General features: G+C 37.2%; 1 protein-coding gene across 10 annotated transcripts in view; it reads right to left on the bottom strand.

Moving 5' to 3' along the window:
- Htr4 (5-hydroxytryptamine receptor 4) overlaps window positions 1–27,909 on the bottom strand; it is a 171,851-nt gene that overhangs the window by 51,853 nt on the left and 92,089 nt on the right. For all 10 annotated transcript variants that reach the window (XR_015438860.1, XM_087180620.1, XM_087180619.1 and 7 more), the window contains 2 exons: window positions 14,973–15,126; window positions 929–1,497 (listed from right to left, as the gene is read on the bottom strand). Coding sequence is in view for 9 of the 10 variants with exons in the window: in XM_087180620.1 (XP_087036746.1) it covers window positions 929–1,497; window positions 14,973–15,126 (723 nt within the window). In the remaining variant the exon portion in view is untranslated. The remainder of the gene's footprint in view (window positions 1–928; window positions 1,498–14,972; window positions 15,127–27,909) is intronic.

Genomic DNA, 27,909 nt, shown 5'->3' with positions numbered 1-27,909 from the left:
TTAAATTCTTGTAGAATGCTATTGTATGAAGCCATCCCTGAGTTTTTTAGGACAGGTCAGCTTCTTTTGTATTCATGAACCTATTCTAGATTGCCCATAACTCCATTATATCATTTACCTTATGGCATATTTATTATTATATTTATTTTAGTTTATCACTTTATCTCAGGTTATCAGGTAATATACAATTATTATTGTTCCTGCTAATATTAATAAAATTATTTGTAATGTTAGGAGGACCAAGAGTCAAGCACTATAAACACATTATTTCTAATTGTCGTAAAACCCTGTAAGAATGATAATATTATTATCTTTTTTAAATGATAGCATCTTTATTGTCATTTTTACAGTTGAGGAAAATACATGGAAGAGAGATTATACAGGTGGTTAGGTGAGGCCTTGAGGGTCATGATAAAGTCTACTCTGCTTTAACCCATGCTTGTAATCATTACTCTAAAATAGTTTCTTAGATAACATTTATTAAGTCCTTATTAGATGTCAGGCTCAGCACTGACTTGACCCTCACAAAAACCCTGTGATGTAGATTTAGTGATTATAATATAATTTTTTTAAAAAATGCAATTAACGGGGCTGGGGATTTAGCTCAGTGGTTCCGCCACCTGCCCCGCAAGCACAAGGACCCAAGTTCGATCCCCACTACAAAAAAAAAAAAATGTAGTTAAGGCTCAGAATGTTTGAATGACCTGCTCAAAGTAACATACTATGGAGATTGGATTTCAGTGCAAATTGGTCTCCTTTCAGAAACTGTACCCTTACCCACTACTCTATTCCATGGTAGAATCTTCTTTAGTCTTTAGAAATACTATTCAGGTTTTCAGGATTAATGCTCCTGGAAACAGAAAGCTGCAGTATTACCCCTTTTCAATAATGCAAAGTAGCAAGTTGATTCACCCCCCTAAGCACTCACCTTAGTACATGTGTGGATCCATTAATGGTTGTGGTTGAACAGGGGACAGTCTGGCCCAGAATGGAAGGTCTTCGGTAGCGTTCATCATCACAGCAGAGGATGATGAGGAAGGCACGTCTAAAAGACTTATTCAAGAAGGCGTAGAGAAAAGGATTCAACCCAGAATTGATATAGCCAAGCCAGAGAAAAGCAGTCCACAGCTGTCCGGGGACAGTGTAGTCTATGAAAGGATCCACGATGTTGGTGACAAAGAATGGAGCCCAGCAGAGGCAGAAGCAACCCATGATGATGCACAGGGTCTTGGCCGCTTTGGTCTCTGTCCTCATGCGATGAGTGCTATGCTGGTCAGCTGGCTGGGGCCTGCCCTCTGAGGGGGCTCCTGCCCGTTGTAACATCTGGATCTGGTGAGCATGCTCCTTAGCGGTGACATAGATGCGATAATAGGCCAGCACCATGAGGAGAAATGGGATGTAGAAGGCCACCACTGAGCAGGTGATAGCATAGGGCTTGTTGACCATGAAGATACAGTACGTAGAGTTAGAGTTCTGGTTGAACTTCCTTTTTTCTATCTGAGAGTTGGAGGGAGAGAGAAAATGAGGAAGGGAGGAAGAAAGGGTAGGGAAAGGAAAGTAGCAGAAAAAATGAGGAAAAATATAAGAAAAAAGTGAAAAGAAGAAAAGGATACAAATAAGGGAAGGAAACAGGGAAAGAAGAAGAAAAAGGACAAAAGAAAAGGAAAGAAAAGACATCAGCAAATCTTTTTTTTCTTATAATCCTATAGATCATAGCATTTAGATGGTAGAAAAAGAACATAAATCTATCCCAGAGCTCAGAAAGCTGTGTATGACAAGAGGGGCTGAAAACCTCAGGAAAGAGTAGAAATAAAATGGAGATAATCATTCTCCATTCCATTCACTCACCAATAGTGGAACTCTGCCTTCTTCTCCCTACCTTTTCTGCTTGCCTATGTTCTATCAGTGTCTCTTAACAGGATGTCTGTAGGTCAGTAACAACAGAGTCATGTGTGGTGCTCATTGTAAATGCAGAGCCTCCCCTCACCCCCGATACTGGATCTAAATCTCTTGGTAGTGAAGCTTAGAGTTTTGTGTTGCAAGCAAGTTGGCTGGCTGGTTGGTTGGTTTAGTTAGTTAGTTACTAGCTATGTAGTTCAGGCTGGCTTTGCATTCACTATGTAGTCCATGCTGATATCAAACTTGGGGTGATCCTCCTGCCTCAGCTTTTTGAGTGTTGAGATTACAAGTGTGTGTCACCATGCTTAGCTAGTTAATTTAAAAAATAATTTTAAAGTTTATTAATATTTGCAAACTTTGGCTATATATAATTTTAAACCCAGATATGTGGAAGATGCCATGGGGCACCTTTCCAAACTATTTCTATGCTCACTGAGCATCCTGATAAAAGTTTTGCTCATTCAGATTACACAATATTCAAAATACTAATACAGAGTAATGGCCATGAGGGGCCTCTGGTCTTGAGAGAAAGAAAAAGTAGATAGTTTAGAATCATGGGGAACCAGAATACAGTATTTCCCTCTTATCTCTGGTTTCACCTTTCAAGGCTTAAATTACCTGTAGTCAACTGCAGTTCAAAAATTCCAGAAATAAACAGCTAAAGAGTTCTAGATTGCATGTCATTCTGAGTAGCAAGATGAAATTTCACATGATACTGCTCTGCCCCACAAACCCCAGGGTGTGAGTCATTCTTTTCTCCAGCATAGCTATACTCATTCATTACTTAGTAGCCACTTTGGTTATCCAGTTGGCTATTCTGCTATCACAGGACTTGCATTCAAGTAACCCTAATTTACTTCATAATGGCCCAAAGTGCAAGAAGAGTAATACTGGCAATCTTATCACACTACATAGCTATAATTTTTCAACTTTATTGTCAATGTTGTCAATCTCTTACTATGCCTAATTTATAAGTTGTACTTCAGAGATCTCTTTTTGCCAGTGGTACTGGGGAATGAACACAAGACCTTAACACTGAGCTACATCCCTGGACCCTTTTTTGTTTTCCTTAAATTCTTTTATTGGTACATTTTAGGTATGCAATACATTTACATTTATCATTGGGTGCTTGTACCTGTACATGACGTGTCTTGGTTCTCATTTTTTCCCCATTTTTTCCCTGTGTGCCCTTCACCCCCTCCAACCTTCCCTATTTACATAGACTTCATTTCCATTTTTTTTCCTTTTCTCATAATTTTTCCTTTCCCTTCTTTCCTTTCCCCTTCCCCTCCCACCACCCCTACCCTGTTGGACCTTTTCTTCCTATTTCAAATTATCACTTATTCATTTTAATCATTTTAACCCTTATTTACACTTTCACTTTCTCACACTAGAGAAACTATTTGGTACTTACACATGTGTGTCCTATTTATTTCACTTAGGAGTATGGCCTCAATGTGCATCCATTTAGCTACAAATGTCTCTAATTTCTCATTTTTTATGGCTGAGTATTACTCCATTTTATAAAAAAAATAACACATTTTCTTTATCCAGTCACCAGTTGATGGGCAATTGGGCTGCTTCCAAGTTTTATCTATTACAAACTGTGCTGCTTTAAACGTGGGTGCACATATATCTCTGTGGTATTATTCTTTTCTTTTCGGAAGATACCCAGTAGGGGAATAGCTGGGTCAAATGGGACTTCCAGTCCTAGTTCTTTGAGGTACCTCCATACTGATTTCCACAGTGGTTGCACCAGTCTACACTCCCACCAGCAGTGGGGCAGGGTTCCTCTTTCCCCACAGCCCCACCAACATTTGTTACTGGTTGATTTCTTGATAGCAGCCATTCTTTCTGGGATGAGATAGAATCTCAATGTTGTTTTCATCTGCATCTTTCGAATGACCAGTGATGTTGAACATTTTTTTCATATATTTATTTGTTGCTTTTACTTCTTTGTCTGAGAAATGTCTGTTCCTTTTATTGACTTATTTTTGTCTTGATACAGAGTCTCAGAAAGTCACTCAATTGCATTCCTCCTGCCTCAGAGTGCTGGGATAACAGGTGAGTGCCACCATGCCCACCTAGTAATACTTTATCTTAGATATGTATGCACACACACAAAACAGGATATATAGAGAGTTTGGTATTATTCATGATTTTAGGCATCCACCAAGCTCCTGTAATGTGTTTTTTATGAATACCAGAAACTGCCATGTATAGTCTGAGTAGGGCAAGACCCCAAGGGAACTTGGAATCCAACCAGAGTTAGGGGCCTAAATATTACTGCATCTCATTCTCTCCTGAACCCACACTACTTAGGTGTTTGACCTAACCACTCCAATAAAATTGCTCTGGTCAGTTATTAACCATCCCTATGGGGCCAAGTCCAGCCTTCATTTTAAATAAGCCCTCTATTTTTTGACCTATCTGAACCCTCCATCCTTTTTGAGTTGAGATAAAATACTTATGAAGTACGTACATACTGAATGTACATACAGATGGATGGATGATTACAAAGTAAATATACCTGTATAAATATTATTCAAATCTATAGAATATTGCTAGCATACCAAAGCCTCCCAATTATCCCTCTCAATCATTGTTATGCTCAACTGTCACTGCCACTCTTTAACACCATAGACTAATTTGTCTTCCAGATTAATACAAAGCAATTATAAAACATAGTTTGCATCTAATTTAATACTGTATTATTCATATTACTTTGGGTACCTATAATTTATTTTTTATATTGAGGTATATTGCATTCAATAGTGTTAATTGAAATAAATTTGATACAGAAGGTTAAATATCACAGTTTCTTTTATATGAGAAATCCCAAATTTAAATAATTTAAAGAGAAAAATAAAGAGAAAATGGTAGGAAAGAGGCAGGTATACTTTTTTGGAGATGGGGAAGGAACCTGGAGAAGGGAGAATGGTTGGTGATAAGGAAGATCAAATATGATCAAGATAATATATATATACATATATATACCAATTTCCCCAAACAGATGTAATTTTTATATCACATATACTAATAAAAAAGAAATAGACCTCAACTATTGTCCACTCCACTAACAGACATTTGAGCAATATTCACATTTTGCCTATTTTGAACAAAATTGTTATGAATATTCTTGTAAAAGTGTGTGTGTGTGTGTGTGTGTGTGTGTGTGTGTGTGCATACTTTCATTTCTCCAAGGAATATATCTATCTAAGACTGATTTTGCTGTACCACAGGGTTAACTCAGCTTTGGGACATATAGCCAAATGTTTTCCAACTACTTATGTTTCTACTATTGGGCCAGGAGAGTTCCAATTACTCCACATCCTCTCCAACACTGAGTACTGCCAGTGTGTAGTGTTATCTCATTTTGGATTTATTTATTTGTTTGCTTGTAATGGTTATAAAGTGTGATTACATCAGTAAAACACTTCATGTATCTGCAACCCCCTGTCCAATGAGCTGATATTAGAATTTGTCTCACATTCTAGCTTTGATATCAATAGTGTCCCAGGTATTGCTGTCCATATAATTACAGTACACAAACAGCACTTTCTATGGAAAGTATGTAAGACTTCTGTTTCTGATTGTCGCTCTGTTTCTGATTATCACTCTGATTCCCTCACGGGGATAGTGCACTGCCTTTAGAACCGTGAAATTCTGCCTATTTTTGTCACCCTACAGTTTTCTTGCACTATATCCTCAGCCTCACTCCAAGTAAGTCACCTCACACTGCCTTATTGGAATTTTGAATAAAATAAATTTAAATAAAATAAATTTAAATCAAGTCTAAATTTACCATGAACCTTCAGATTCTCATTGTGGTTTTACTCTGCATTATTAGGAATAATGACTAATGATGTTAACTGCTGTTTAACCATTTAAACATCCTATCTTGAGAATTGATTATTCAGGTATTTTCCTATTTCAAAAAGTGAGTTATAGCACTCTTATTGATTTTTAATACTTCTTCTATATTATGGATATATCTTGTCAAATTTATGTTTTGCAAATCTCTTTGATCAGTTTTTTCACTTTCTGCTAGTATCTGGTGACAGAAGTTTTAAGAACCTGTACTTTTGGTTAATACATTTGATGACCTGTTTACTTTATCTTTCAGTATAATGGCATTTTTACATATAATCATTTAAAGACATTCTCCTTCATTATATCTTAATCATCTTTACTGTGTTAGTTTTTACATTGAATTCTTCAACCCCTCTGGAATTAATTTTTCTATTTTGTGTAATATCGGAGACAAGATTACATTTTTCACTTATGATACCCATTGACTCTCAGGCATATACAGAGAAGAACACCTTTACCCAGCTGTACTGCAGTATATCTTTGGTCATAAATCAGGGAACTATATGTGTGCATTTCTGTGTTTGAATTTTACATTTTGTTTTCTCAAAAAAGTATGAATTATGCTATTTAAATTTCTGTAACTATTAATTTTGTATATCTGGTAATAAATGTCTTTGACCTGTGGGCCGTCTCAAAGATTTCCTTGGCTATTCTTATATCTTGATACTTCTATGTAAAATTTAAAAGTAGCTTATCAATTTTCTTAAAAATCTTCAAGGATTTTGACTGTAGTTAGATAAAATGAGTGAAAAAAACTGATGTTTTTGCAATAAGTCCTCCAATATTTTACAGCTATGAATAATACTTGCCAAAAATTTTGCTCTTTTTTTGTCATTGCCCTCTACTTAATTGAAGAATTTTTAAATTAATTATATTGGTACATTAAAGGTATACAATATAATGACATTCATCATTGGGAATTTGCACCTTTACATAATCCATCTTGGTTCTTATTTTTTCCCCATTCCCCTGCCGTCCCTTCAACCCCTCCACCCCTTCCTATCTACAAAGACTTTGTTTCCATTTTTTCTTTTTCTCATATTAATTCCATTCCCTTCTTTCTGTCTTTCCATTCTTAGTTTGATGAAGATTTTTTTCAAGCCATTAATGAATATTAAATTTTGTCAATTCATTTTCTGCAGTAGTGAGAATGTTCATGTGGGTTTTCTCCATTTTTTTCATTAGTGCAACAAATTATACTGATTGCATTACATTCCTGGAATAAATCTGTCTTGTCCAGGGTTCTGTGAAACATTAGTTGTCTAAGATTGAAGGACTTTTCTCTCAACTGTGAATACTGCCTGCTGGTAGCTTGATGATGCCAATATTCTCTATTAATAGCCCTTGACTGAGAGGAACTAATCCCAATGTCACTTCCTGTTCTTGAGGTCAGCTTGTACCCAGAGTGAATGGATGCATGAATAATGATATGGAAAAATCATATATACATATATATGATATAAACACAAAATTTCAACTTTATTACTTGTTTAGATATTTAGTGTCCTAAGTCATATAGTATAAGGTTACAGTATATTATTCTATTGATATTTTTGTCATAAAATATCTCTATCTCAAAAAATACTACTTGCCTTGACTATTATTATATCACTTATAATAGTAGAGCTGTTTCAGCTATTTTTCATTAGTACATATATGACATAGTAACCTTTTTGCCACTTTGTATGTAATGGGCATCTCTTCAAGTAGCACACATTTGCATTTTATTTTGATTCATTTTGACAATCTTTATCTATTTATAGCAGCTTGTCTTTGAAGAATTTATTCATTTAATATTTACTGTAATCATTATTTGATTTATATTTATGTCTATCTTCTTGTTGTTTTTTATTCATTTCTCATGGGTTTTGCACCTATTTTCTGCCCTAGTTATTTTTGGAATAATCAATTTTTATTGTTATATTATTTCTCCCTGTGTGACCTTATTGGTTATATATTCTTTGACTATATTTAGAGACTATAGCTTAATTCAATCTCCTTAATATGTTTACCACTTCCTTGGCAATGCAAAAATTTTACACCTTGTCTCTATTTATCCACCTCTTTCCTTCCTTTTATGCTGTTTTAAATCCATTTTAATTCTACATGTATATAAAAACTCACAAAACACTATTATTATTATATGAGTAATCAATATTCTTTTATCTTACTAATATTCTTCCTTAAAGTGATATTAGTACAAATTTGCTGCTGAAATTTTCCCTCACTTTTTTGTTGGGCTACTTCATTTTTGAAAAATATTTTAATTGGATATAGAAATCTACGCAATAGGTTCTTTTCATCATTTTAAGGATGTTATTCCACTGTCTTCTCACTTTCATCATTTCATTGCAGGATTGGCTGTAAGTCTTGTTTTGTCTTCAAATTTAATTGATCTTTTTTCTCTTGCTTTTGAGGTTTATTTCTTTGTCTTTGATTTTTAGCATTTAAAAAATGAATTTCCCAAATATAATATAGTGTTCTCTCTCTCTCTCTCTCTCTCTCTCTCTCTCTCTCTCTCTCTCAAGCTGCTGGAATTTCATAAAATTTCTTGAATCTGTGACTGACAGCTTTGAATAGGTCTTTTCAGCTGTGTCTAATCTGTTATGAAATTCATCATTACACTTATTTCATTTACTACATTTATTAGCTCCAAAGCTGTTTTTGGAGAGTCTAGTTCCCTAGGGAAGCTCTTTGTATTTTCAACTTTTCCTTTAATTATATGAAGTAATTATTTGAAAGTCCTTGTCTAATAATTCCATTACATAGATTGTCTATGAGACTGTTTCTGTTGTCTTTTTATGTTTATTATTCTGATGTCTTGTGACTTTTGATTAAATGACAAGCATTATGTGAAAAAATTACAGATGTATCCTAGCCAGAGGGAACTTGCAGATGGAATTGCAGATGGAATGTGGAAGTAACATCTCAATCACGTCTAGGCTGTGTGTAGCACATTTCAGAGTAGTTTTTCTATGGAATAGTTTCTCAGATGTTTCCATTAGAGCCCTAGGAATGCTTGCTGGACCCCTCTGCCTTAATGGGCTCTCCCATTGATTTAATTTGTGTCTTCCAAGAATTAGGAGCTTGCTAAAGTCACTGCCAAGTCTTTGGCCTTCCAACAGTTGCTTCCAGCTCAATTGCTTGATTGTTTTCATTTTTTATTTTTGCCCCTAGTCCAATACAAATGCTTCAGGAAAAAATTATTTGCTGAATTTTATTTTCATATCTTTAAAGTTTCCATCTCTATGGGAACTCAGTCACTCAAATTTCAGGCATCTTGGCATCTCAACCTCCAGACTGCTCTCCTTGGTAAGTATCTCTTCATTTCTTAAACATTTTCTCTTGTCTATATACCTGCATTCCCTATGGTATTTCATTGAGTCATATGGCTTAATTCTCTGAGAATGCCTTAGTTTGATATCCAGTCAAGACTGCCTATAATCTTTTGGACTTGGTATCTAAGCTTATTACTGATCTCTCCACTTTCATATCTAATAGGTACCTCAAATGTATGTTGTCCAAACCATGCATGTGATTTTTCTCACCCTACAAACTCTATTCCATCCACAGAACTTTCCCACTGTATTTATGGTCATTCTTTTTAATTTTCTAGTTGCTCTATCCAAAATCTTCAGTCATTTGGTCCAATATTTTTTCACACCCCTCTCTCAATATTTCAGAAAAATCTCAGTTAAATTTTCAAAATATAACCATATTAAAAACCATAATGTCCACTGCTACACCTAACATTACAATACCATCATCTCTTAATTGTTAGATTATTCAGCCAACTCCTCATATACTTTTTAACAGGAAAAAAGGGCTTCTTTTAAAATATAATTTAAGTCATGCTATTAATCTTTTCAGTATTCTGCAAGAGCTCCCTGTTATGGTTTCTATCTAAAATATCCCCCAAATCTCATGTTTGGAAGATAATTGGATCATGAAGGAGCTATACTCATCCACTGATGAATGTTCAATAGCTGAATGTACTGTTAGGAGGTGGAGCTTGGATGGAGGTGGGTCATTGGGAGGGTGACCTGGAAGGGTGTATTCTTGTCCTGAATTCCTTCCTTCTCTGATTCCTGGTTGCAATGAGTTGAACAGCTTTCCTCTGTGATGTTTTTCCTCCATACTATTTCTGCCTTAAAGCTAACTGGCCATGAACTGAAAATACAAGCCACAATAAATCTCCTTTCCTTGAAGTTTTAGGTCATCAGGTATTTTGTCCCTGTGACAGAAAAGAGACTAAGACATGCCCCATATCATTCAGAGTAAATGCCAATGTCCTTATAAAAATATACGAAGTCATACATTATCTTTCCTTTTCAGTTATTTTAACCTCCTAGTTTGCTTTTTCTCCTCATTCTGTATCAGCCACACCTTGACATATCAGATACATACTGCCTTAGGACATTTGCACTAGCTTTTCCTTTGACTCAGCATATTCTCCAAGATACACAATCCAATTACCTCACCTCCTTAAAGCTTTTACTAAAATGTCACCTCAATAAAGCCTACTCTAACACGGTATGTAATATTGTAATCTGCCATTCCATCCACTGTTTTTCATAGTAATTATCTCCTAGGATTCCAGATACCTACTTATTTTTATATCATCATTTATTATTTGTATACTCCTGATAGACTATAAACTTTACAAGAAGATGGATCATTATCTATTCTTCTCAGTAACATATCTCAGACACAGGAGTGGCTTCTGACAAACAGGGGGTGATCAATAAATAATTATGGAGTAAAAGTTTTGAAATCTAAAAACTTCGCATCACCTTTAATTACTATCCTCTTGGTCCAAGTTACCATCATGACTTGCCAGGATTATTGTAATTCCTTCCCAAATGTTTTCCCTATTTTCTGTCACTCCATAGCCATTCTCTACAAAGCAGTCAGAATGACTCTTACAACACAAGTCAGACGATGTCACTCCTCTGTCCCAAATCCTGCAAAGCACCCTCCATCACTCAGGGTAAATGCCATAATTCAGCCTCAGCTATCTGTCTGATCACTGCTCATTTTCTCCTTGGTCACTGCCTTCTGAAGCTTTTGGGCCATTTCCCTGATAGGCATATGCCTATCTGATGGTCTTTGCATTTAGGTTTGGAGCATGTTTGGGAAATAGTCTGAAAGTTATCATGTGAACATGTAGTTCAATTTTTAGTGATTTTAATTCATATTAAGTTCATAATCCTTTAGTGAGTTGGTGTGGTTTCTTACTTGTAAAATTTGAAGATAAAGTAGAGCATTTCTGGCAGGCTTAGCTTTAAAAGCACAGGTGATTTGACTGAGCAAATGAAATCCCTGGAGTAGGTCCTTACCCTGAGTCTTATTCATATTTGTATGTATGTTCAGATCTATGCAAATGGGTATGCAACTTATCATTATTCATGAATTCCATTTGGACATACTATGTGCAAACCAAATTCCACAAATTTACCTGCTCACTAAACTTTATTTGAAACCTCAAAAAGCAATACTTGCAACAGATTCCACAGTCATTTACAGACACACATGTGCATAGAGCAGTGAAAAATTCGAGTTGTCTAATAGTTTCTCAGCTAAAGTCAAACAAAGCCATACACTACCTTCTTGTTTCACTTCAATGAGTGTTCTCTTTGCTATTTTTGCCACATAATTTACACTTTTTGTGATTTTGGATAGTGATTTCCCTGTTTAAAGTGGCCCAAACATAGTGCTAAAGTGTTGTCTTGTGTTCCCCACATGCAAGAAAGCTGTGAAGTACCTTAACCAAGTATGCATGTATTACATAAGCTTGATTCAAGCATGGATTATATTGCCTTAGCCATCAGTTCATTGTTAATGAATTAACAATACAAATTAAATCAGTGTCTTTAAACAGAAGCACACATAAAATATGGTTATATATTGATTGGTAGATGAAAATACGACCAGAAACTTGCAAGAACATAGCCTGTATTTTCCCTGGGAGCAAATATGCAGTATTTGCTAATTAAGTGTTTGTGGAGGCTTTATAAAATGTAACTGCTACAAATAAAAAAAATCAGTTGTACATATGTGATCATATGGGCTCCACTAGCTTCTCTCTAGAAGATGCACTGTGCGTGAGATGAAGGTAAGGCAAGTTAATAATAAGCAGATGGTCCCTTCCCTAGTTAAGGGAAGTAAATGGAGGTGTTTTTATCTCACTCTTATGAGTAAACAAAAACTTTTTATATCCCTTGGAGGCTCCACATCAGAAGGTAACAATGCTGAGCATCACTAAAAATTACCCACCTACAAAAGCATATGCTTCCAAAGATCTCATCCACTGGGGAGTAAGATTTGCAGAAAAATTAAGAACATAGACTCTGGGGTACAGTAAATCTGGACTTTAACTACTTTTTACCAATGAATTTGGCTAGTAACTTAACCTCTCTCACCCTCAATTTCCTGATTTATAAAATGAAGACAGTAATAGGGTCTACTTTATAGAGTTGTCGGAGGCCCAAAAGAGGTTTCCAGGACTATTGATTAACTTGGAGCTTGATGCACAGTAAGTGTTTAACATCTCTTGGCTATTATTATTATTATTATTACTACTATTATTATTAATAGTAATAGCAGTAGTATTGAAAACAATCTTAGTTGAAAGTTTGGATTTCATTTGTCCCAAGAAAAGTAAAACTGACAGCCTAAAATAAATGAAATGAGATTTGAGAAAATATCCACAATTTCCCTGCATGCTCCTCTTTGTACTTTACTCTTCAGCCTCTGGGAGAAGAATTCCCATGTGGACATGCCACGTGCAAACCCCGGCCCAGGCCTTGGTTTAGAGGACTTCCCCAGACAAAGGAAAAGGTAGGATTGGGGGCTAAGAAGGGAGTGCAGAGGGGAAGGGACAGCTCCCTCTCCCTGGGACCTGTTAGGGTGGTGTGTGCTCCCAGGATCTCCTCTCTATTCCCCTTCCTGGACTATAGGGATCCTGGGACTGTTTTTTAAGTGAGTGCCTGAAACTTCCTTAGAAAATACATATCTTTGCTAATGAATCCAGACCATAGATTTTGATCTTCCTTATAATTTTGGTACATCAGAACTGGAGGGCTCTTAAATATTATCTAGACAGGACAAGATGGTTAACTGTATGTCAACTTGACTGGGCTGTGGAGTACACAGTCATTTGGTAAAACATTATTCTGTCTGTGAGAACAGTTTTGAATGAGATTAATATTTGAATCAGCAGACTCAGTAAAGCAGATTTTCCTCCCCAGTGCAAGGTCTTATCCATATAGCAGTGAGTTCGAGGCCAGCCTGAACTACATAGGCTGACTCTGTCTGAAAAAAACAGTAACACAAAGAGGAAACTCCTGCTGCCTTGTTGCTTGAGTGTCAGGACACTGATTTGGACCTAAACTGAAATATTGGTTCTCCTGGATCTCCAGCTTGCGGAGAGTAGATATTGAGACCTGTCAACCTCTGTAACCACACAAACTTCTTCCTCATAATAAGTCTCCCCCCCACACACACACAACTTACCCTATTGGTTCTGATTCTCTGGAAAACCAATACTCAGGGGTTGGAAAATGCTAGGCACACATGTCTCATGTACCCTTGACAGAAACTGTTTTCTTCTAGGGACAAATGCCCTTCTCATCACAGCTCTTCAGGAAGTGGGACAGTAACAGAGCTGGGCTCAGGGCTTAGTCCTCTGTACTTGTGCCCAGTGCTCCCTTCATTCCCTGGCAGCCTCTACCCAGATGACATAATTTTTCTGGGTCAATGTAGACTTTATAGATTCTCAATGTGAAATGGGATGATGGGGTCTTGGGACAACTACCTTCCACTCTGGAATCTGACTGCTAAGCCTTGAATGCATGTTCTGCTATTTGCAAGCTGTGTGGTATTAGGTACGTTACTTAACCATGAGAGACTAGATTTTTCTACTCTGTAAAATGGGGATATAATTATTCTGTTCCCTATAGGATATTGTTAGACTTATTTGTAAAGTATTTAGTGTGCCTTCTGGCATAAAATAATGTTTAAAATTATTCATGACACTTGTTAAAGCAATAAGGCCGACTTTATTCACTACTATTGTAATACATTATAGGAACTACTATGATGGAGTTTGCAGGAGGGGAGAACAGTTGAGCTTAACTCTAAACACGTTAAAGGAATGTGAAAATCTATAATCAAGAAGCATAGTGGGTGACGGTCAGTAGATAGAAAATTATTAAGAGGAAAAATCCCTGGCCCCTTCCTACTTTTCTTACATCCTGCGCATCTCCCTTCTCTTCTCCCAGGGGCACTAATGCCAAATGGTCTCTCCCTGCCAATTATGATACCTTTTCTGGCCTCTAGCCCTGGTCACTCCTCTATTTTTAAAGTGCCAAACAAATCTTTTTCTCAAAGCACAGAGATGTGGCAGTGGGCCCTGCCCAGCACCTCAGTGCAGGGGACCTGCTTGCTCTTTATTTTGGTTTCATATTTGCGGTGGGGCAAAAATTTTGACTAGGCTGGTTTGAGGGGAGACCTGTGACCACCTACTGCTGCTGCACTCTAGGAATAGGGGAGGGACATGGACATGGTGCCCCATGCCTAGATAATAAATAGAGCTGCCAAGCATTTTTATGCCCAATGAGCCCAGGGGGAGCGAAATGTTCACCCCCAGGGTTATTTTTGGGGAGGTAGGGCTGTGTATAGGCCATATTCTCTAGAATCTATTTTACCAACTGACCTGTTTTGGGACATATTAGCCGAATAAAAGATGTTTCTATACAATAAAAAAAAAAAAAAGAGGAAAAATCAGGGGTAAGAGAGATCCTGGCTAAACTATCCAGGCAGGATTCTGCCTGAAGATAGGTCAGAGTGATCAGACACCACTTGTGGCATGGTAGAGATGAGAACCTGACCAGATATTGAGGGTAGGGGATTATGGCTAAACTACTGGGACTCTTGCTAAAATAAACTCATGTGAATATGGACAGGAAAGTCCCAAATTTGAGGCCTAGTTGGGAAGATAATTCAGAGGACCCTAAGTTTGGTCAAGGAGAGACTCTATTAGTAGACATTCAGAAATGTTAGCTTCATAAAAAACTATTGCTCAGACCACTGTCAGAATCTTTCTTAGAATATTTGCCCAGCTTTATATTATGTGTTTATTTAAAATCTCAAGCAAGGTTGATTAGACAGCAAAGCAGAAGGTTTGTGTAGATACTCACCAAATCAACTATTCCAATGTTATTCCAGCCTTGCATTATAGGGAGAAAAGAGATGAACATGGGAATGACCCAGCAGCCTCCCAGCATTAATGCAATACGCAGAGGGGTCATCTTATTCCTGTAAACCAAAGGCTGGCAGCAGATGGCATAATACCTGGAGAGGCAATAGAGTGGGTGTGGCCATGGGCAAGGAGAAGTGGGAGGGAGAGGAAAGGGAGAATAGTAGGCATGAAAGAGAGGAGGGAGAGGGAATCAGAGAATTGGAAATATTGAAAAAGAGGAGAAGATTCCAGAGGAGGAAGCAGAGAATAAAAATAATAAGAAAAGAGAGAATAATAGGGAATAAAAAGGGAAACAAGCAGTAGAGGGAGGGAAAGAAAAGGAAGAGAGAAGAACAGAAGAAAGAAAAAGTGATTATACTTCAATTAATATAAAAATATTCTTTAGGTAACATCTAAAAATTACTTCCTGGAGTTGGCTTCCCATTCCTCTTCAACTCCTGGAGGAGCTTGACACACGAGGGTTTTGTCTTTCTCAGTCACAGTTCCAATGCCCCCTTCAAGGCTGGGCATTGGGGAGCTTCTGTTCAGGGCTCTGGGCTGCAGTGTTAGGGCATTTGCAGCCCATTTGATTATAATTTGAGGTGACCCACACTTTTTCTTGTCTCAGATTTGTTCCCTTTCTCTTGATCACCTTGCTGTACTGAGGTGGCACTCTATAGTTGTGCTCCTTGAATTATGGTCCAGGATTTACCTTCACCCTCCCTTTCCCACCCTGCATCCGATGCACAGATGAACCTGAGGAGGCCTCTTTAAAATGCAGACCTCCTGAATCAGATCCCTTTAGAGTGATCTGGTGTCTGCATCTTGAGCTATGGAAGTCACTGCTATTGCTTGGTAAGTATATCCAGTTTCCAAAGGTAAGAGTACCTGTACTTCCTAGCCTCCTTAAATTGGTTGGGGACAAGGGACTGGTTTGGACCAATGACTCATGAACAGAATTCATATGCATTACTTCTGGAACAGACTATTTAGTTGTTTCTCTAATGCTGAGAATGTAAAATTCAAATATTCCCTCCTCCATCATTTTCTACCTATTGTTTGAGAGCACCCTATCTTATTTATGGGGCCTGATCTCCCTCATAGAACTAACTTCTCACCCTTTGTGAGTCAATGTTCTGCCTATGGTACTAGTTCTTTCCTCCTCCAGGAAGAGCTACAACTTGCCCCACAAGTAGCTGAGTTTCTAACTCCCAGACTGCTCCTGTCTGTTATTCCAGCCTTGGAGATTACCCTTTCTATGCCCCAGCATGGCATGGGATATGACAAAAGACAAAATGCTACAGCAGGTCTATCAGCTGCTTCTTTTCAAAACAGTTAAAAACTAAGTACAAAAAGACAAGCTAGAGGCTAAGTCTCTTCTTTAAGATTGTTATACTATTTAAAAATAAGCCACCCCCTTACACCCCTAATTTTATGCAGTTCACTTTGTTAATTTTCCCCACCTCTTCTTTTCTCATCTTAATTCAAGCATAAGTAATATAACAATGGTTATATTCTCTGAAGAGGTGGTGGTAGGAAAGGTGAAGAGAGAGGGTGGAATGAGAAGGGGAGGTCCAAGTTGGAGCATGAGAATTGAGTGCCTTGGGAGTGGGAGGGCAGAAGTATACTCTTCCCTCCCAGGCTCAGAGGAGCAGCTGAGCACATGGTACCAAGAAGCCTCCATTGGCTGGCAAATCTCGGGGCAGGGGTGTCCTGCTCTGGACCAGAGCACAAGAACCAAAGATCAGACAATGAGAGAGGAGTTTGCTTGGGAGATCATTTTTCTCCATTATAAAACTGACATGGTCACAAAATCTAACTAAAGAGAACTCAGTAATGGAAAGAATTATGATTAGCTGGAATTCCCTTCATACTCTTGATGTATAAGACGGGCAAATTATTATTATTAATTTTTCGAATTAGTTACATGAATAATCACCACAAAATTATTTTAACATAGAGCTAATAACAAATTTAATGTGGACAAAAAGATATCTCTCTCAGTTTAATTTTGCTCCTTTCCTGCCATTTAACATCCCCCTCCTTTCTCTTGGTAATAGCACCCCAAATTCATTGGGAATTTTATCTTTTCTGCTCTTATATAATTTCTGGGAAAGAAAACAATGGCACTCTGACTTTTCAATCCAATGTGTGACCCAGCCAGACTATCTTCTGGGCTTGATATCTGGATAGTGATGCAAAGACTAGAAAGCCAATGGAGGCTCCTTAATTCTAGCAGCAGCCTTCTTATAAGGCTGGGGACTTGGTCCTGTTCCCTGAACCTTGAGTTACCTGGGTTCTTCTTCTTTCAGTTAAATAAATCACCTCATGTCTTTACAATAAATTCCATTTTGTTTAAATTGGTGTTATAGGTTTAGTTATGTTTTCCCTGCACCTAAAAGTATATTGAAATCTTACCCCTCACTACCTTGGAATGTGAGTTTATCAGGAAGTAGAATCTTTACAAAGGCAATCAAATTTTTTTAAAAAAGTCATTAGGGCAAGCCCTAGTCCAATATGCTTGACATCTTCATAAAAAGAAACCCAAAGCTCAAGAATTCCACCAAAAGTCTTCTAGACTTAATAACCAAATTAAGTAGTGTAGCTGGATACAAGGTCAACACACAAAAATCAATAGCCTTCCTGTGCACTAACAACAGACTCACTGAAAAAGAAACTGAGAAAACAACACCCTTCACAATAGCATCTAAAAAAATGATATACCCAGGAATCAACCTAACAAAAGAAATCAAAGACCTCTTCTCTGAAAACTATAGCACTCTAAAAAAAAAGAGATTGAAGATGATATCAGAAAATGGAAAGACGTTCCCTGCTCTTGGGTAGGAAGAACCAATATAGTGAAAATGGCCATACTTCCAAAACTGCTATATAGATTCAATGCAATGCCAACTGAAATTCCAACAGCATACTTCACAGACCTTGAGAAAACAATCCAAAAATTCCTTTGGAACAAGAAGAGACCTAGAATAGCAAAAGCAATTCTAGGCAACAAAGACAAGGTAGGGGGTATTACAATCTCCAACTTGAAACTATACTACAAAGCTACTCTGATAAAAACAGCATGGTACTGGCAAAGAAACAGACCTGAGGCCCAGTGGAACAGATTAGAAGATGCAGAAACAACTCCAGACACACTAAGCCACCTCATCTTCAACAAAGGAGCCAAACACCCTCACTGGAGGAAAAATAGCTTCTTTAATAAATTTGCCCAAAGATTAAAACTAGACCTATATTTCTCATCATGCACTAAACTAAAATTGAAATGGACTAAAGATCTAAATATGAAAACAGAAACACTAAATCTTCTGGAAGAGAGGTTAGGTAGAACTCTTGAGGACACTGACGTAGGAAAAGATTTCATGAACAAAACCTCAGTTGCCCGTGAACTAGCACAAACAATCAACAAGTGGGATCTCTTTTTATTAAAAAGCTTCTGCACAGCAAGAGAAACAACCAACAGTGTGAAGAGACAACCCATAATGTGGGAAAAAATTTTTACCAGCTGTCCCTCAGACAAAAGTCTACTATCTAGACTATATAAAGAAGAGGAGGGTTGGAAGGGTTGAAGGGAAGGCAGGGGAATGGGGAAAAATAAGAACCAAGATAGAATATGTAAAGGTGCAAATTTCCAATGACAAATGTCATTATATTGTATACCTAAAATGTATCAATAAAATTAATAAGAAAAAACCCCCAAAGCTCAAACAAAGAAGGACATTACAAGGATGAGAACAGAAATCAATGAAATTGAGACAAAAAATATAAAGAATCAATGAATTGAAGACTTGGTGCCTTGGTTCTTCAAAGGAATAATCATAATAAACAAACCTTTAGCCAATCTAACCAAAAAAAAAATAGCAGAAAAAAATCCAAATCAATGCAATTAGAAATTTAAAAGGTGAATTCACAATTGAAGATTATTAACAACTACTTAACAAACTTGTATACCAATGAATTGGAGATTTTAGAAGAAATGGACAGGTTCCTAGATACATATGAATTACAAAACTGGAACCAAGAAGGTTTAAAATCCTGAATAATCCAATAACAGGCAATTAAATTGAAGCAGCAATAAAAACCTACCAGCTAAGAAAAGCCCAGATGGATTCACTACTAAGCTCTACAAAACTTTCAGGGAAGATCTAGCACCAATACTCCTCAAACTGTAATGAAACTGAAAGAGAAAGAGTACTCTCAAAGTAATTCCTAGAAGCTACTATTACCTTGTATCCAAACCAAGCAAATATCTGACTGAAAAAGAGAACTATAGCTCAACTTCTTTAAAGAATGAATATAGATCCCCAACAAGACACTAGCAAACAGAATGCAACAAATCACTGCAAAGATCACACATGACCAAGTAGGCTTCATCTCAGGTAATAAGATGTTTCAACATAAGTGAAATAAATCAGGCACACAAGTTTAAATATAGCATGGTTTCTTCTATATGAGAAACCCAAGTTATAAAGAGCAAAATAAAATATAGCTAATAGGAAGTAGGGAGATAGATCTTTCTCAAAGGGAATGGGATCAAGAGATAGAGGGAGGGGAGGGAGGGAAAGGGAGTGAAAAATAAGATGTATTATGTACATTTATGAACTCCACACAAGGAATGTAAACACTATGTACTGCAAACATGTACTAACAAAACAAGAAAAATTTAGGTGCAGAGACCATGTGAAAATAGAGGATTGGAATGATGGAGCAACAACCTAAGGAACACCAAAGACTGCCACCAAAAGCTAGGAAGAGATAAGAAAGAATCCTGCCCCTGTGGTTTTCAGAGGAAGCATGGCCTTAGAGACACCTTCATTTAAGACTTCTATACTCTAGTACTGTGAGCCATTCAAAACCATCCAATTCATAATTCTTTGCTATGACAGCTTCAGCAAACTAATTTAGTCACCTAAAGGCAGTGCTTGCAACCCAAGTATCCTGCCTCAAACAGAGCAGTAAGAATGGTTCTGAATTCCAGACAAGTTTATCACAGGTGCATTTTATTCTAAATAGGAGTATCTTATTTTGTTCAATACAGTTTCAGACCAGAGCTCAAGTATAACCCCTTCCACCCACCACCCCAACGAAGGCAACAGAGGGATGAGTGGCAAATAGACATTGCCTTTACCTTGTTGGTAATATATGATTTTTGAAGTTCAAAGCCAGGTGCCAGGAAGTTGAGTAAAGAGCAGATTTCAGAAATTGTTGTTGGATCTCCAGTGTTACAGAGACTCAAGCTTTCAAAGGAGCAAGGCCTCCAGGTGTGGTGGTGCACATCTGTAATGCCAGCACTGTGGGAGGCTGAGGCAAGAAGACCAAAACTTCAAGCCTATCCTGAGAAACTTAAAGAAACCTTATCTCAAAATAAAAAAATTAAGAAGGGCTGGGTATGCAGCTCAGTGTGAAGGCTGATTTCAAGAGGATGTTCATGTTCACAGTATCATCTTGGGAATGTAATGGAATTTATAGAAGATACTTTTATACTGGTGCTCATGACATTTTTCACAAAAGTTTAATTTCTAAATTTAGTTTGACCAAGGATATTGCCAGATGCCCAAGGCATGGCAAACTCACCATATTCTGCAGCCCAAATGTTCTTTGCATCAATTTACATTGTTCTAGATTACTCTGCTGCTACAGAGATGTAAATGGTGGTAACATGTTTCCCTTTCAAACTCAACTTTGAAGGGAATCCTGCATATTTTACCAAACCCTTTATAGTTTTACATATACAATCAGTTCCCTGGACAATGAATCCCTGGCATAAAATTGCCTATAGAGCTCCTACCAAAAGGGGCTAAGGTGAGATGCAGTGACTGCTTGTCACAGAGACAGTAGTAGCAAGTTATATCTGCATAATCTGGAGTAGTTGGCAAAATTGGCAAAAATCCTTTCTCCATTTAAAAATTAGTTATAAGTAAAAGGGAATATTTTGTTTAAATTTAAGTTAGGTTGGCCAAATTACATGCACTTGGTTAGGATAAATAAAAATATGTAATTCTGTCTAGATGTATGCCTTATTTAAATTTTATCTCTACATCTTCTTCAATTTGCTGCCATGTCTTACATTGAATATATGATTATGGAATGAAATAGGAAATATAAAGCCCTTATTTGAAGCTCTAATTATAGCATTCACTTAAAGACTCAAAATTCTTACCAAGGACTTAGCATCCTTGAGGCAGCAACCCTAAATAAGACACCTCATATCTTTCAAGATCTTTCCTCATGTCTCCAATCTTTGCTTCCAAGCAAAGCATATATAGAAAAGTAAACATCCTGCTGAAAGCTGCACTCAAAAATCTAAATTAAAGTAGGTGGGAATAAAATGATTATAAAAAATTAATTGTAGCATTAACTAAAGAAGCTTTCTTATAATATGCTAGTATTTGTCCATAGAACACGGACTGAAAAGAAATCTGGTAACTTGATTTTTATACATTGTGGTTACTTTCTAATTTCTATATATGGATTACATTGACCTTGTTATTAATAGAAAAATTTGTCCTATCATGAACTGCCCTATAATATGTGTATAAGACTACTAGACAGAAGTTGACAGTCAAATTTGCACATTTTGTGTTGTCAGCCAAAAAATACTGGCTGAGCTAATACCTGTTACTTATTTCCCTATTAAAGCATAACCCATAGTTCTTATTCAATTGTTACAACTATTTTAAGAAAGGAACTGAAATGCATCCATTTCACAGATGTGGAAATAGAAACACAGAAGGATCTAATGGTAAAACATAAAGAAGCAAACAAAAAAGAACATAAAGAAGCAAAAGATAAAAATACTAAATCTCAAGACTTGAAGGATGCTCAGAATCACAAAATTCCCAGTTAAAAGGCATTGTTTATCCACATCTGCCTGTATTGTTTAGGGACAACACAGACTACACAAACTAGAGAAAACTACTGCATCATTTTTACCATGCCCACAATAACTTATATAGCTTGGAGGATATCCAGAAACACAGGACCCTGTGCTCTGAAAGGAACTTATAATCTAGGACAGGAGATGGCAAAAGTGTGCCCCTAATTTATTTATAAGCTCCATTAGGATAGAGCTGGACTCCTTCTTTGCCATTTTATCCCCAACACCCAGTACAAAGCTAAATACAGAGATCATGCTCATAAACTGGATTAGATAAATAGTAAACTCTTAGTCACTACCCATTAAAATAAATTCTATTAAATACATTATTAGTCTGGAGATGTAAAAAGTCTTATCGAGTAGAGGGATTGGGAAAGGCTTTCTCTAATAAATGTCTTCCAAGTTTTATTTTACAGACTGGGTAAGAATGATGGAGGAGAAAGTGTAAGCCAGGTATTGTAGACAGCACAGAGGCAAGGAGAGAGAAATTATACATACATGAAATATATATCCTTACACATATATCCTTACCCACTTACTCACAAAAATATGAGAGTATAGGGTGTTTAGGTCATAGGGTGTTCATAAGGAAGCAGAAGGAAATAAGCCTAAATAAGCTGGCCAGGGCAAGTCTCACAGCAGTGGTTGTGAAACCTTATCAGAATCATATGGAGGATTTTTTGAAACACAGATGGTGGATAGGTCTGGAGTGGGGCCCAAGAATTTGCACTTCTGATATATTCCCTGGTAAAACTTTTGCTGGTGGGTTGGGGATAATGCTTGGAGGTCCGCTGTCTTACAGTTTTGGAATGGCAAGCTAGGAGAAGTCACAAAAGTTTTCTAAATTGGAAAATGTCTATCTCAATCAACACTGCTGCATGTTCCTTTAAAGGAGGTGAATTGCACCACATTCTAGAGAAAGGGGTGCTGATTCATAGGGTAGGTGCATGGGGTTCAGCAGATTAAGCAGTTACATCTCATCTCAGGAACAGGTTAATCTATAAGGTCTGTCTTCTAGCCTTCCATGGGACATTTTCCATTCTCCTTTAGCTAAAAAGCTTTTATAAAGTGTTTAAATAAATGTTCAAATGGTAACTGAGATTCCAGATGGCCAGAATTAACTAAAATATAGCAAGGGTAATTAAAAACTAATATCTTACGCAAAATATTTCAAAGTATTGCTCATAAAACTCCACTGAGATCCCTCTTGGTAGATCAGCTACCAGCTTTCTCAACTATAGCCATGTGCAAATGTGTGATCAGGTTCCTTTTAAATGTCTCTGGGGACACAGTTTACTTTGACAACTCTTAGAAGACAGCAGTGTATTTTAAGCTCCATGTTAATCCTTTCCTCGATCCTGCAATTAAGGAAAATTCTACCTTCTCACTTACTGTCCTCCAAATCACAAGAAAGGCAGAAGAAGAAACAAGAACAACTTGGAATCCTAGACTTTCAGAATTGGCAGCAATCTTAGCAGTCATCTTTATCTCTTCACAATGAAGTACCAACTTTCTTTGCCTTAATGATTATTAACTCTGGGGTCTTAGAATGAGTTAGTTATCCTCTCCACAAGAATTCCCTCATCTGTGAAGTAGAGATAATAGTGCCTACTTCGTTGATTTACCTTGAGAATTGATGAAATAATATGTTGTAAACATATATATATATATATATATACACATACAGATAAAGCTTTATGTGCCAAGAACTTATGTTTACATCATATTTATATGACCTATCTATGTAATATATATTAATGTGATCTGTATATACATATATTAGTATATTATATGTACATACAATACATATAAATCTATATATATGGATCTATATATAGAAAATATACATATGGATATATACATATATAGCATATGCATATTTAATTCATACATACCATTATAAATAGATTCAAATACACGTTGGGACTAGGGGCTCTACATTATTTAACAAATAATAGTCAAGTCACATGGTTCAACCTCACTCCCAGTAGTTGATTCTAAGAAACAAAAAGGTAAATGAGTTGATCTCTAAAGGTGAATGACTTTGAGCAATGGACCTGCTTATGTGTAAAATAGAATTCTCATACAAGGTTGTTTAAGTCACGAAGTGTTGGGGTCAGTGTCACATAATGATGGATAAGCACACTAGGGGTACAGGCCAGACAGAGTTTGGGGTAACTGAGGGTTTCTCAGAAGGTAGTCCAGCTACATTTTGTGTCAGGGCTCTGGATACAAAGACTTGCCTTCCAGTTCTTATCCAGGTATGTTTTAGTTCCTCTGGTTCCCCTTTGAGGAAGGAAAGAGGAGAGAAAAACAGCAGTAAGTTTAAGAAAGAACTGAGGGGATCTTCCCTGTGGTCCCCAGGCTTGGCAAGCTGCCAGTGACCTCAAAGATCAGTAAGGAAGACCCAGCAGGGATGTTCACCAGGAGTCAGGGATGGGAAGGGGGGCTGAGAATGTAGCTGACACCAGAAGCAGAGCCTTGGGTTCCAGGAAGGAAAATCTGTAGCGGTGAGGAGACAGGGAGCAGCTTCTTTTTGTTAGAGATCTGGGGGACATCAGATAGACCTTTGCAGGAATCATAGTCCCATTTGCAATCTGCAGATTTAGAGCTGACTGTATTTCTCTCTGTTAGATGTTCTTTTGTGGCTTCATGATAAGACTAGTTGCAAGAAAGACAGGATCAGCTCTCTAGGGAGATGTTTTTCTGAACTCTAAACTCAAAGAAAAAGGATAATTTGCCAAAAATGTCCATCTAAAACCAACTCAGCAGGGGCTTAAATAAAGAGATTAGTGACGTATATTTTATAGCCTTATGAACTTAACAATCTGCCAGCAGACACTGGCTGATTATCTCACTGTTTCCTCCAGACTCAATTTAGGAACTTTCGCCTGGAAAGTCTTCTTTGGCCCCCAAAGCAGTGATTGGTTCCCCATGTTTGTCCTGGTTTTTCACCATGCTTTTTATACATCTATGGCAGCATTTTTCTAAATGTATCTGCTCATTTTCTTTCTTCTCTACTGCTACAGCTATCATTCCTACTACTTCCACTACCCATTTACTGAGGGCATACTACCTGGCAGAAAGCACATTTTGTGTCATATCTAACTTTTATAACAACTCTGCAAAGAAGCTGTCAGCATCCTCATTTCAAACACAAGGAATCAGAGGCTCAGAGAGTTTAATCCACTTCCCCAAGTTCATACAACCAGGATATGGTGTAACTGCTCTTAAACCACAACTGCTAAAGGTCCTGCCCTAGTAATTCTGGCAGTTCTGGAGCAAGGCCAGATAATAGCAACTCCATCTAAGAAGAGGGAGAATTTTCAGAGCCTGGGGAGCATTTTGAGCTGAAGACATAGAAAAAAATATGATATGTTAAAATGAACCTTGGAGATCAGGTAATATTTGGAAATAACTAGGAAGTTGCAGTAATTCAGAATTAGAAAAAATGAAGAGAAGCATTTGAAGATATTTATGGAAATACAGCTGCTGTTTGGTATTGTGGTTGATTGTGGTTGATTGTGGTAGACAAGTAAAAGATGACCTCAAAGAACTGCATTTAATTGACTAAAAGATGACTAACAGATACAGTTTGATGTACAAAGTGGAAGAGAAAATTGATTTATGATGGAAATTAGTACTTTGAGTACATTGAGTATGAGAAAACAGATGCTTAAGGTAAGATGTTTAATATGCAGTTAGAGATAGGGCTTTGGAGCCCAGTGTAGGAGAAAATCAAAGGAGAGACCAAGAGCAGGTGAGCCATGAATGGATAAGCTCTCCAGAGGAAAGAGGAGAGATTCTTGAGGCTGGAAGGCTGAGAATCTACAGTAGCCTCTGGGGCAGGAAGAAGAGAAGGTACCCACAGGAGCCAATTGATGTTTAGAAAACAACAATGCAATAGTATCTGTGACTAACATTAGTCTAGTGACTACTAGGTGCCATGAATACACTCGTTTATTCTTCACCAACTTCAAGGGGAAGGTACTATTGTTAACAGAATTTTACAGATGAAATGCAACCTAGAAAATTCAAGTAATGTCCCCAAGATCGTATCATTGATAACTGGTGCAGCTGGGATTGAATTTAGGGAGTCTAGCATCTCAGGCCTTATTCTTAACTATTTTCCTTATTGAGTTTTCTAAGAAGACAGTGAAACTAATACCAAAGTCAGATCAAACAACCACAAGACACATCCCAGAGCATTTTCCACTCAGCCAAATACGCACGGAGCAGCTACTATATTCCTGCAATAAGAACAGGAGTGGATGGCATAGAGCTGATTCTCAAGAAGCTCATGTTCTAGTGTGAGACAAGCAAAGAGCCCATGATCAAGATGAGCTGCTCTGTTTATCTTCAGTGCTCATGGGAGTTGAGAGGAAAAAACAAATTCTTGGTAGAAAAGCCTTCTAGTCAGTGCAGGAGGTGATGCAGCTTAGTTGAGTGTTGATGAAGGGTGGCATTCACCAGGAAAAGGGAAGGAACTTGAGACCCAGGTCTCCACACAGTCATAGGGGAGCACATCAATGCAGGGAATAACCACAAATTGCTCATGGATGGTGGGTGAGGTAGGAAAAATAGACTGAGGAAAAGTTGGGAAAGTACTGAAAAGCCAATTCAGTCTTTAGCTAATGAGGTGTCACTAAAAATCCACTAGGGCTTTGCACAGATTTTCTGGACTTGTTGGCTCTATGTATTGTCCCTCCCCACTTTCCCGACAGACAACTGTATCATATACAGATCCAGTTGCAGTATTGCTTCCTAGAAGCTTTCCCTGGGGGTGGGGGGGGATGTGATGCTCCAACAGCTTTTTTGAGTTTTTCTTATTCTATGTTAATGATAAGCAATTTTACTCTAATTACCTATTTTCTATCTCTGTATTTTCCAGTAGACTAAAGGCTAAGTGATTCAGAGTTTGTTTTTGATAGTTCACACTGTATTTCCAGTGCCCAGAAGAGCTCCTAGCAATTAGTAATCACTTCATAAATATTTGATGAAATGAATATAAAAATAACAGTTCATAGCCTCTGGCATGAAATTCAACTTAACAAATATTACTATTATATTCAAAGTATGAACCTGACAGCAAAGAGTGTATGTGAGAAGAAGAAACTTTTAATGTGCTTTCCCTGCAGAAATGCATTCGATTCTATTGGGAAAGCAAACGGAATTGTGTCACACAAGTTCCTAATGATTGACGCTTTTCATTTATACATTACAGCATTGAGCTGTACTCCAGGGAGATCATTAAGAAGTGCAGACACACTTGTCTCCACCACAGGATAAAATATGCAACTCTGGAGTCAGAATCATGTCTTACAAGTAAACTTGTTTAAAAGAAAATCTGTGACTGAGGACACTGTTGGAGGATTTTGCAGATAAAACACATCAAGTTTCTGAAATGCACAGAAGAAAGGTGACAATTCAGTTGGACAAAAGAGAAAATCTTGCAATGCTCATGGAGAATAAAAACCTCAATGAAGTGAAATAGATTTTTAAAGGATTGCCCTTGATTTCAAATATAAAACAAAGTACAGCACCTTTAAAGAAAGAGAATCAAAATGATTAAATCTAAAAAGTATGTCATATGAGATCAGTGGAAGGATTTAGGGATATTTGGCTTAATACAGAGGAAATTGGAGAATGACATACCTCTGTCTTGTGGAGGCTCCAAAGACACCTTTAGACCTTTAAGCAACATAAGAGAAGCTGAAACATGTTCTTCCTGTCTGCCCAACACCTCTCTTTCCAGTGGAAAATATGGCCAATCTTCCATGCCATATGCTTCTGAGAGAAATGATATCTCTGCCTGATAACCAGGATAGTGACTGGCCCAGGGGTACAAATGTGACTCAAACAGAGTCAAAGTTTTCCCATGAAAAATAGCATTTAGGTTTCCTTTTCTATGGATTTATGTCTTAAGAATAGCTTCAGACTTGTGTTGTTTATGGTTATTTTTCTTTTCTTGTACAAAACCCAGGTTGAGAATGAATCCAAT

This window comes from Heterocephalus glaber, unplaced genomic scaffold (genome assembly GCF_053883595.1).
Source record: "Heterocephalus glaber isolate CG9 unplaced genomic scaffold, H.glaber_assembly_v1.0 deba00001463, whole genome shotgun sequence".
Lineage (NCBI taxonomy): Eukaryota > Metazoa > Chordata > Mammalia > Rodentia > Bathyergidae > Heterocephalus > Heterocephalus glaber.
The sequence above is the reverse complement of the archived record's forward strand: the minus strand, read 5'-3'. Positions and strand labels throughout refer to the sequence as shown.